This window comes from Drosophila ananassae, assembly GCF_017639315.1.
Source record: "Drosophila ananassae strain 14024-0371.13 chromosome 4 unlocalized genomic scaffold, ASM1763931v2 tig00000071, whole genome shotgun sequence".
In the NCBI taxonomy this organism is placed as follows: domain Eukaryota; kingdom Metazoa; phylum Arthropoda; class Insecta; order Diptera; family Drosophilidae; genus Drosophila; species Drosophila ananassae.
The window spans coordinates 1,144,087-1,156,623 of NW_025319041.1; the positions used below are offsets into that span (position 1 = coordinate 1,144,087).

General features: G+C 42.0%; 1 protein-coding gene across 2 annotated transcripts in view; it reads left to right on the forward strand.

The window, feature by feature from the left end:
* LOC123257855 (inhibin beta chain) overlaps positions 1-12,537 on the forward strand; it is a 180,448-nt gene that overhangs the window by 79,411 nt on the left and 88,500 nt on the right. The window contains exon 2 of one of the 2 annotated variants that reach the window (XM_044717823.1): positions 11,466-12,362. The exons of the other annotated variant lie outside the window; for it this stretch is intronic. Coding sequence (XP_044573758.1) covers positions 11,466-12,362 — 897 coding nt within the window. The remainder of the gene's footprint in view (positions 1-11,465; positions 12,363-12,537) is intronic. 2 annotated transcript variants of the gene reach the window in all.

The following is a 12,537-nucleotide window of genomic DNA, read 5'->3' on the forward strand; positions in this document are numbered from 1 at the left end:
GTGTTCGCAACATAAATGCCGTGTTGAATTTCCTGATTAGGTATTAATATACTCTCTTCATCTGATGATAGATGAATCTTTCGAACAACTTGGGATCTTGCTGGTAGAACAACGGAATTATTACCAGAACTGTATGTTATTGGAACATAAAGTGGGAAATTCAAATTGTTTGGTCTCATTATTAGCCAATCTTCATTTGAAATCTAGGTTAGGTTATGTTAAGGTGGTGATGCTAGGGGGTCATAGAAGACCCCCCCGCTTCCACTTGAGCCGCTAGGGCTCCTTGTGTTACCGCTGTGGATACTTTCACCTAAGTGTGAAAAGTATCCCAGCGGTAACACCTTTCTCCGGTAGGAGAGGGTAGGTAGTCTCTGCCCTAGCTAGTTCGTCTGCAGCGCAGTTTCCCTCGTGATCCCTGTGACCGGGAACCCAAATGAGGTAGATGTCATGCTGTTCCATCTCGTTGAGAGATCTGCGACAGTCATTGACTGTCCTGGAGTTGGACGAGAACCCGTCCAGTGCCTTGAGGGCTGCTTGACTGTCGGAGAAGATGCATATTGTATCCCGATTGCCTCTTAGTGCTGGGAATTTCAGTGCTTCCCTAATGGCTACTACTTCAGCCTGGAAAACACTGCAGTGGTCAGGGAGTCTAAAGGACTCCTTTAGGCTCAAATGTTCACAAAAGTAAACGCCTCCTACCAGGCCGTTAGGTTTTGATCCATCTGTGTAGATATGAATGGAGCCCTCCAGTCCCGGTGTCCGGGCATCCCATTCCTCCTTCGAGAGGATGATGATTTTGTAATTATTGGTGGGTTGGTCGATGGGCACGCAGTAGTCCGTGCCCCCCTCAGGCATTAAGTGATGTAGGTTCAGTCTGGTATGACCAAAACTATTCTTGCTCCATAGATTCGCCTCTCGCAGTCTTATTGCCGCCAGTGTGGCTATCTTTACCCCCATCAGTTCTACTGGTAGTAGGTCAAGGATGATATCTAGGGCGTCGCTAGGCGTAGTGCGTAGACTGCCTGTTATACAGACTTCCGCCATGCGCTGCGTCTTCCTGAACCTTTCCCTGCATAAGGAGTTGTCCAAGACTGGCCACCAGACCACAACTCCATAGAATAAGATTGGTCTGATGATCGCTGTGTATAACCATCTGACTATCTTGGGGGACATTCCCCATTTCAGGCCTACCGCCTTGAGGCAGGTATAGAGTGCTATTGCCGCTTTCTTAGTCCTATCTGCGGTGTTCAGCTTCCAGTCCAGTTTCCTGTCTAGTGTGATGCCTTGGTACTTCGCACTATCACTAAGAACTAGTGTTTCCCCTAGGAGCTTCGGAAGCCTTAGATTTGGTATTTTGTACTACCTGGTAAACAACACGAGCTGTGTCTTGGACGGATTGACTCCCAGCCCGTTCCTTTGCACCCAGGCCGACAGAACTTCGAGCTTCCCTGTCATTAGGTCGCATAGCGTTTGTGGGTATTTCCCTACGAAGGCAATAGCAACATCGTCCACATACGCAATGATCTTACAGCCGCCACCCTCCAAGGATCGTAGTAGGCTATTAACCACCACGTTCCAGAGTAGTGGTGAGAGTACACCTCCTTGCGGGGTGCCCCTCTTGACGTATCTTCGAATAGTCGAACCTCCAAGAGTAGCCTCGACACTCCTGTTGACCAGGATCTGCCGTATTAGGTCAATTGATCGGTCGTCTATTCCAAGTCCCCTCAGTGCATCAATTATTGAGCACAGCAAGATGTTGTTGAAGGCCCTTTCTATGTCTAGAAAAGCAACAAGTGCGTATTCCTTAAAGTTGATCGCTCGCTCGGCGATCATAGTGATTTCGTGCAGGGTTATTTCTGTTGATCGGCCCCTTTTGTAAGCATGCTGAGAGCATGAGATGTCCCTTGGGTTAATGGTTAGTTGGAGATGGAGACTCAAGAGTCTTTCCATAGTCTTAAGGAGGAAGGATGAAAGACTTATAGGTCTGAAGTCCTTAGGGGTGCAGTGAGAGGGTTTGCCCGCCTTGGGTATGAATACAACCTTTGTGCACACTGAACTGAAGATTTTCTTGAACCATTTCCTTAGGTTAATACCGGCCCTGGATAACTAAGCCGGTATAATACCGTCTGGGCCCGGAGATTTGAAGGGTTTAAAGTTTTCTATTGCCCACTTAAGATTTCTGTCACTAAGTAGGTAGTTAAGTAAGCCCTGATGGCCCTGGCTACGCATCACCTGGGTAGTTTCTTCTGATGAGCAACCCGGGAAGTGTGCGTTGACAAGGGTCTCCAGGGATTCCCGGCTTGAGGTTGTCCACCGCCCATCCGTTTTCTTAATATAACCTACGATGGGGGCTGTAGTAGAGAGAATCTTTCCTAGGCGGGCGGCCTCTGATGTCTCCTGGATATTGGTGCAGAAATTGGCCCAGGCAGCCCTCTTTGCATTTCGCAATTCCTTGTTATACCGCCTGAGTTCAGCTTTATAGGCCTCCCACGCCTCGTCTGGGTTTCTTGAAGGGGGCTAACGACGAGGCCCACCATGGAGGCTTCTTCGATCTGCTGCTACCTATTCTTTTCTTGGGGTAGGCCCTGTGGTATGCTTTTGCGCTCGTCGCAGTAAGCTTATCTACCATGGCGTTGAGCCCCTCGTAAGTCCCGATGGTCTCTGAAGGCGGTTCACCTAGGGATCTATCCAGTATCTTTTTATAGAGCTCCCAGTTTGCCTTCCTAGGGTTTCGAACTGGTTGCTTGGTGACGTTTTCAAAATTTACGGCTACCTCAATGTAGCGGTGGTCTGAAAAGGAGTGTTTGTCTAGGACTCTCCAGCTGGTGATTGCATCAGCCAGGGAGTGCGAGAATAGTGTAATGTCAAGAACCTCTCTCCAGTTTTTGGTGGGTTCTGAACCTCTGTTACCCACTAGAAGCTTAGAGCTGAGGATAAAATCGAAGATTGACTCACCCTTCTCATTTGTGTCCGTACTTCCCCACTGACTATGATGAGCGTTGGCATCGCATCCTATTAGTAAGTCGATTTTCCTCCTCTCGCTGTCTTCCACTAGCCACCTGAGTAGCAAGTGCGGTGGGGGTCCTATTTGGTCATGACCCATATACTCCGAGCATATTCTTAGATGGCCGCCTGGGTCCTCTATCGATGCGGCTACATGATCTTCATTGCTGAAATTTGGTAACAAGAAAATGTTAAGGCTCTTTTTTGCGAGAATACATGCTCGCTTTTAACCTGTTACATCGGCTCTTTACAGCCTGAAATCCGACGCCCCTAAACCGAGAATCCTGTCTCCAAGGATGTCGCCCTTTAATTTTTTTTTTCACTCATTGAATTGTTATGAACTTCATTTTCTGTATATATATTATTTTTTTTTCTGTTTAGTTTTTGTTTTGAACTAGTTTTAAGCTTATCCTTGTTTAACATTAGAGCTACGCCTGATTGATGATTGTTGAACTTTGTTTTAAGAAAAGTATCTTTCTTTAGCTTTATTGGCTGTTTCAGTTTTAGAGAGCTTAAGGCCCCATATAATTTATGTCCCACATTATTTTTTTCATGTATTTGAGAAAGGATCTCCATGCTTAACAATCTATCACGTATGTATTGACAAAATATTACATATTGTACTCTAATAGGCTTCATTTAATTTAAAGTTATTCATTTTGTACGCCTACCACGAATGGAATGGTAATAACCTAAAGCTTAAATCGAAACTAACATCTATTCCAAGACTAATGGAAAACAAGGATCCAGGGTTCTTGGATGAGGGCCACGTCAGCTCCACTCTCTGCGAGATGGAGCAGGAGGGCGGCGGATGCCACCTTACTGTGGTGGAGATTTATCTGCAGGAATGTCAGAGATATCCTTTAGATTTTCCACCACAGTAACCTCAGCCTCGGTGTCGGAGCCTAGCAGTGAGTCCTCCTCTATGCCGACGCCCCTAAGAGCCCTTGCCAAGTCACTCTCCTCTGAGGTGTACCCTTCCCGAATATCCTCCTCCACATCTGACATTCCTTCTGGGCGGACCTCTTCGGTCGGTTCCCGCAAGTCTAGCTATTGTGCGTCTGTCTCCAAGTCGATGCCTCCTGGCTTATTCTTCGCATCCGACTTGTAGATCCTCACTGCTACGTGCTCGAACCCGTACTTAATACGGCTACCAGCACCCTCCAGGATCCTAGCAGTCTCCTCATTTAAAGTGAGGACGACCTGCCTTCTTAGTCCCACTACTTCCTCCACCTTGGCGACTCTCCAGTCCGCCGTAGGGAGTGTGGGATTGCACATTTTGAGCATGGCCAGTATGGTAGCAGGGTCCGCCGGCTTCTCTGTCAGACATACGCGGGCCCTCGGTTTGCTGGGGATCTTGCCCCAGTCCACCGCCTCCAGACTGGCTCCTGGGTAAACCTCTCCAAGCGACGCAATCATGCGCTTGTAGAGGCTTACAGACCTCGCATCTTGGCACACTATCACATTGCAGTCCGGTGGAGGTCCTCCGCTCTTGAGCATCTCCTCCATGAAGCGCCCATGCAGCTCGTTCACCACCCTCCGTCAAAGCTCCTTGGGGATCAAGCCATCTTTGGAGTCGTTGTCAACGACCCCAATGATGGTCCTACCCTTAGTAACCTCTGCGAAAGATCTGTTGCTCTGTTGCGTCTGCACCTTTTTTTTCTTCGCTAGGGGCACTCCACCGTCCGTCGACCTCTGCCTCTTCGCACTTTGTGCGCTATCCTTGGCAGAGTCTCCTACTTCTGTCGACTTCTTTGAATCCAGTCTCACCACCGCTTTTGCTGGCTGAAAGTCAGGCAGGATTTCCCTCGCCCACTTTATTATCTCAGCCTGGTCGGGGTTGGATTCCGACGATGGGTCCGCCCTCATCAGAATGAAGGCCGCTCTCCTTTTATATTTATAGGACCCCTTCCGCTGCAAGGGGCCAGAAGTCGCCGGACCGGGGCCTTCGGGAAGGGGTTCGGTTCGGGAAGGGGTTCGTCCATCATGACATAGCCCGCTTATCATGATAAGCCTGATTGAAACTGAGTGGTCGGCCGGTCCCCCAGAGTCCGCATATTAACGTCCGTGCATCCCCCGGACATGCATCCCTCGGCATATGCTGTTCCACCTTGGATTGGGGTAATTTGAGGAAGGGAGTGTTCTTCTCCCCGCCCGACTACGATTCGCCAGCGTCCTCGGCAGAGACATGACCTTACCGGACCTGTTACCAGCCGCCCTCACGTGAAGAGTATATTCGCACTACCAGCGGTGTACACAGTTACGGCACATGAAAACATGCGTTTCTCCCCGTGTAGTACCCGTTGACTGACGGCCGTTTGAAATCTAACTGGCAATTGCATTTCTTAATGAAGTCAATGCCTATTATTCCATCACAGGGTATTGCGAAGTGCAAATTTACTAAATGAAAATCGTGTGTAATTATGTATTTACCTGTCTGTATCTCTATTGAAATCAATCCGTTTGACTGTATTATTTCTTGGCCTATGCCTTGGATATTGATTTTCTTATTAATTTAGCCTATGCCTTGGATATTGATTTTCTTATTAATTTGGATATCATGAAAGATATCAAGATTTCCCTTTAAAAGAGATATGTCTGCACCAGTATCTATTAAAAATACAAGCTTTTTATTCGTCTACATTACATTATAAAAGTCTAAAAATATATTTAAGCTAAGATTGATTGTAAGAAACGCATAACTGCCTACTCCTGAACATCTGAAGGCTGAGAGTTTTCCGATTTATTCTGGGCAATTCTCACGTTATTATTTGTGTTACTGTTATTGCCTCTTGAGTTTCCCCTATATTGGCCTTGCTCATTATTATTATGATTGGAACTGTTGTAGTTGTTGTAATTATTGTAACCACCACGAGAGTTTCCTCTGAAATGTCCACGTCCGCGGTTTCCACCACGCTGTGAATAATTTTTAAAATAAAGGTCAGCATTAGGTTGTCCAGTTGCTTCCGTGCAACTGTTTACGAATTTGGATATGGCATCATTCATGGTGTTGAAGGTGCCAGACAGCATGATAAGTTTTACCTTATCAATACAAATGCATAGAGAAAACTTGCTAAATTTTCTGCTTTACCATCAAACACTGGTATAAGCTTTGATGCAGTGTTGATAAAATCAGTATTTGATTGTGCCATTGTAATAAATTTTTCTTCTCTTGGCTATTTGCACATATATATATTTTGTTTAAATTTTTTTTTATTTTAATTCATTGTTACTTTATTATATTATATTTTTTTTTATATTTTGCATCATTAATATTTGTTGTTTGTGTGCTTTTGTTCTCTTTTATTTTTAAATTTTGTTCAAGTCGTTTGCTCGGCTCATATATTTTTTTTCAAACATTTATTATGAAGTTTGTATAGTTTATAAAAGCAATTGGCACACATTATGACAACAATTATTAATAGCATAATATTTACAAATTCCAAATTAATGTTATTTGGCTCAACTTTATTAACGTTATTAACGTCAACGTTAGCAGTGGAATCCACTGTCTTAACGTCAACTATAGCCATTGTTTTTTTTTATAAATTATAATTATAGGTATTTCTTATAAATTTTTTTTGTTCCTATTACATTCATCCTGCCTATTGTTTCGCATAGCTTTACGGGCTATACTTCTAAACGAGCGGAAATGGTTCCGCGCGCTTTTACAAAATTTTTGTCTTAAATTATATTATTTGTATTATATTATAAAATATAAATATAAACATAGTATAGGCATGCACCTGTTTTCGCACTTTGATGACCCGTATCTTCTGCGTCAGCTGGTCGTCGCCGGATGGCTTTACTGACGCTCCTTCGTAGGCGAAAGTGGCGGTTTGCCCCTCTCGCTGTTCTGATCTGCTGCAGATGTCCGGGGCCTATTGGCTCAGGCGGAGCCGGTGCCGGTCTTCGCACTGGTCGGCTGGGGCAGTCGGCTGGGCTCGTCTTTACCAGCGCTGGTATCTTCTTTGCTGGCGGTGGTTGAAACTTTGTTATCATCTTGTTTATATTTTGTATTTTATGTGAGTGAGTTGCAACAATTGGGCGTCTCTCTGCGAGGCTTTTTTTTTTAAATTAAGCTCGGCCTACAACTTTTGTGCAGTAGACCACGTGGGAGGCGGAGTTTTAGTAAATAATAGCCACTTAACGTGTGCTATTCTTTTATTCACCTTATTTTTAACACCTCCGCGTTTTTCCATCGCTTGCACTCAACTCACTCAGTTATTTTTGTTCTCCGTTTTCCTCGCATTTTGGTTTGGCGGTTGCTGCTGTTTTTGCTGGAACATCATCTTACCGGTAATCCTGCACAGGACAGGTTTTCTTGTTGGACTACTATTGTGCTTGCTGCTGCTGTTATTGTTGTTCATTGATTTTGTTGTTTCATTATGCGATTGTTTGATTGATTGATTGTTTGACTTTTTCTTCAGGTTCTTTCAAACCGAAGTCACGGTCGCCATGTAGAATTGAAAAGGATGTGTCATCCAGTTCAGTGTCTTTATTTGAATGAATTGTGGTTTTCTTACACTAAGGCTTGCTAGCTGTTGGCGCAGCGGCAGAGCAGCCGATTTATATATTTTATATATAAGTCAAGTTACAGTATGTAGAAACGGGCAGAGAGTTATGCATGCACATATGCATATATGTGGTCAGCGTGGGAACCATGCTGACTCGGTTCTAAACGGTGAATGCAATTGCATATCATATTACGTATGCACTTGAAATGTGTTTGGGCATTTGGTACATTTTTATGTACAAAGTGTTGCCGCGCAATATATGTTGTGTAATAAGAACTCATATGTGCATACACCACACCATCTTTCTAACTTAAAAGTTATGCCAATTCTGATCGTTCTATGGCAGCTATAGGATACAGTCGGCCGATACTTATGCAATTTTTTACATAAGATATTTTGGCCAAACATAATACAAAATCTTAACCCTCTAGCCCTTAACCCTGTACAAAGTCTTAACCCTCTAGCCTAAACATTAAAGTTATGGCATTTCCGATCAATCAGTTATATGGCAGCTATAGGATATAGTCGACCGATTCTGTTCCGACTTATATACTGCCTGCAAACAAAAGAAAATGTGTACAATGTATCAACTCGATAGCTTTAAAAATGAGAGATTAGTTTGTGGAGAAACAGGCAGACACACGGACATGCTTATATCGACTCAGAAGGTGATTCTGATCAACAATACGCATACTTTATAGGGTCGGAGATTTCTCATTCACTGCGTTGCACACTTTTGACCAAAATTATAATACTCTGCAAGGTATAAAAGTGGCAAAAGTGGCTTGAAAACAATTAACTTGTATTTATAAATCAGTTTCTTTACAAATATACATTTTTTTTTTAAACGTTGCTTTTATTTCTTGAATCTTCTCTTTGCGGGACTCACTAGAGGTGTATCAAATCTGATATTTTTAACTTAACTAACAGTCATATTGACGGATACAGAGTTAGACGGCCCTAAAAATCGATTGCTGAGTTGGAATGTTGTTGCGTCGCAGGTGGGATCCGCTAGAAACCCGAGTCAATCCCCGAGCGAGGAAATTTGGGTGCGAAGACAGTTTTTCTTTGTAGGACTCTTTTTGCTACTGAATTTCGCCTTTCACCGCGAGAGGATGCCCAGATCCCGGTGGATCGTTTTCGTTGCGAACATACCAAGGTGCCCCCAGTGATAGTTCTCAAGATTTTTGATTGTGCGCGCTGTATGATGTCTATTTTGCTGCTGCTCGCGTTCCCCCACAGCTGAGAGCCATACGTCCAGATTGGCTTTAGGACTGAATTGTAGAGTAGTAGCTTGTATTCCAGGCACAGTGGCGATCGTGAGTTTATGATCCAGTGGAGGCTGCTGGCTTTCAGTTTTAGGTGCATTTTCTTCCATTCGAAGTGCTTACGCGAGGTATATAGTTTATTAAACTATTAAATACCATTATTAAATAGTTTATGAAGGTGGACGCCAAGGTACGTTACTTCGTTAGATTGAGGGGTCTGCTTACCTTTTAGTGAAAGCGGAGGGCATGTTTGCCTATTAAGAGTGAACGTTACATGTTTACACTTTTGTTCGTATATTTTAATGCGCCAATCGGACAGCTACCTTTCCACTACTATAAGATGATTAGCCAGTTGGCTTGTTGCTTGCGTTGTGCATCTGGAGCGACTAAGGATAGCGGTATCGTCGGAGAACGTTGACGTTGTTAGTTGTGCGTTTTCCAGGCTTCGGTATCATTATAATGATGGATTTCTTCTACTTTTTTGGGAAATAGCCAAGATTATTGATCCCATTAAATAGTTTGCAGACGATCAGCATCTTTGGCGTCAGTAGGTTACCACCGGGAGCCTTTTTTGGTTTAACCCCTCTTATGACTTTTTCGATTTCGTTCGGCCTAAATAAAGGTGTAGTTGGCAGACGGGTAGCCTCTGGCTGAAAGACTGGCAGAAGGAATGAATTTAAAGCAGGGTTTGGCTGGAAGATACTTTGGAGATATGTAGCGAATGTTTCAGCTTGGTCTTCGTCGCTGCGAGCCCAGCATCCCAAATAGTTTCTTATCGGGGTGGTCGTTCCGATTAAGGTGCTAAGATTTGGGTGAGCGTGCGCCTCTTTTCTCGCACGAGCTGTTCGATTTGCTGATTGGATTTGTAGTATTTGTTTCGGTCTACTTCCTTCCCTTGAGGAGTGGAGATTTTAGCTTCTGCAACGACTATTTCTTCCAGGGCGCTCGTAGTGTAGTCAATGTCCGATTCCATGTTAAACTCCGGGGCGAGTTCTATGTGGGCACTCACGTACTTTTTGTATTTAATAATATAATAACTACATTAAAACTAATGTAAATAAATACATAAAATAAACATAAAATACGATCGCCAATTGTTATCCGATTCGCTATTTATAACATACATATCATAAATACGCTCCATTTGCAAGTGCATTCGCCGCTCATAAGCATTCATCTATATACACATTTCACAACTCAGTGTACGGTTCCGAGTGCACAGTTCGATAAAAAATGGTATGTGGCAGTTACCATATCTTTGGAATACTCATCCAAAATTGAAATCTCAGATTTTCTACATTAATTTTTGGTCTTCTATGATTTTTCCCCAAACATTTTCTTATGGAAGATTTTTATTTTCTTATTGAAATCAGTAGATCATACCATGTTTTAATTTTGGGTTTAAGGAAAAACTCTAAATAATTTTATTGAATTTATTATAGGTGGTTAAACAATATTTTCTTCAATTAAATTGGAGTTTTTAATTTCATATTTTCAAAAAGTCATGGCTATCTATAACTTCTGTATAGCTTTACTAAACAAGCTGAACCTGCAATAGATACGTTTTGAACAAAGAAACAGCTTTAGAGCCAACAAACAAGTTAGTTCCAACAAAAAAGTTGGAAATTGTCGGCCTGTGATATTATCAATAAATTAGAATCAAGAATTTTGGCGCTAGAATTATTTGTTGCGGTTTCTTATTGTGATTGATCGTAGTTCAATTTTAGTGGCGATGAACTCCAGCAGCACCCACTCCAGCACGGAGTGCTATTTGAAATGCAAGACAAGGGTATCCCTCAGGATTTGAAGAGGATCCAAGAAGCCCAAGAAGCTCCTCGTTGGAGCCTTTAAAAATTTTTGGGAACGAAAGTTCAGATCGCCGGCTGCATCATTGACCAGTTGTTCCTTCAAAGACTGGCCCCAGCTACTCAGGCCGAGTGGGAGGAAGCTCAAAATGCCTCGAGCTCGGACCTCATCCCTACTTGGGACTCGATGGCACAAGTTGTGGAACAGCGATACAGAACTCTGAAGGCTATGGCGCTAACTCAGGTGGGAAGACGTCGAGTCGCAAATAACAGTAGATCGTCTTTTATTTTTACATTTAGAAAGCATGAAACAAAATGGCTCGTTGAGGGAAGGATCTCAGGGATCTGTTGGTGATGCCGTCAGAACCAGGAGGTCATATAACTGATTAATCGGAAATGCTATAACTGTTGTGTTTTTTAAGTTAAAGGGTTAGGACTTTCCACACACGTTATATTTGGCCAAAATATTTTATTTACAAAATTTCATAAGGATCAGTCGACTATATCCAATAGCTGTCATAGAACGATCGAAATTTGCATACCTGTGGTGTTTTTTAAGTTAGAAAGATGAGACTTGGTACCATTCCATTTTGAGCAAAGAGTTAATTGACTATTAATAGAGTTACAGCTCTGTTATAAGCTGCAAGAATATATACTTTATATGGTCGGAGATGCCTCCTTTACTGCGTTGCACACCTTAGACAAAATTTTTAATAACTTCTGCATGGGTATAAATACGATAATATTTCTAGGGAAAGGCTTTCTTACAAATAAAAATTAGCCTTTTTCGGGTATTTTTTATTTAAAATTTGTTTACATTTAAATTAAAATAAACTTACATATGACACTTTACAATTATCACATTTACACAGATAATGCACCCACAGATTACAACATCTACAATAAATACAATAACAATAATTTCTACAAAAAAACGAATAAACAACATAACATTTCACCGGGAGATCTAGTCCGTTTGGAGTCCATTAAACGTCAAATTTTAACGAAGCTTGGCCTTACCCATAAGCCAAATGTATCTAATCCCCTTCCAAAACAGTTTATTTGGGAAACAATATATCGAGCAGATGGTGATCGGATTATCAACAACGCTTTCGAGAGTAGTAGTAGTAACTTTCGTAAAAAGAGTTCAAGATTGAATAAAAATGGTGGAAAAGTATATGCTACTAGTAGTCAAAAGCCAATCAGTCGTTCTCTGAGAAAATCCCTGAGAAATTATACAGCATTTGAAAAAAAGCATCATGCCGGAGAACCCCTAACAAAAAATATATTCATTAAAAGTTTGCCACATCTACGGCAAATAAGTTCTCATATTTTGTCTCAACCTGCGAATGATCATTCACGCCTTTCTTATAATCTGCAAAAAAGTTCTGGTTTTGGTAGAGCCAGCAAAAGTTTCAATGACATCAGTATCGAGAGAAGCAATGCGAACCCGTTTAGTAAATCCACATATCTGATTAATATAAATCCTAGTAGTGATAGTAGCGACAGTATTGGTGGTAAAAATGGGGAAGTCAACCCCAATGATCATGAATATTTTAACGATTACAGTGATCAAAGCCCCTACAAGAGTCAGGACCCGGAATGGACCAATCGCGGATATTATCGAATGAACACCCACATTTTTAGTTCCAATATCGATACGGGAAAACTAAAACGGCATTATGGTTCAGAAATCAATGATCATGAAAACTTTGAACAGGAAGACTTTTTTGGAAATACTCAGGAAATAATAACGTTCGCCGAAACAGGTATGTTTAAAAATAGGAATAGATTATTTAATAAATAGTTATTATTATTATTAATTATAATTATAATAAAGTTTTTATAACTTTAAAATGGAAATACTTCCTCCATATAATGGAGAGGATATGAATATGAATGGTATTTGAATTTTTGTCCCTATAATATATATATATATTAGTC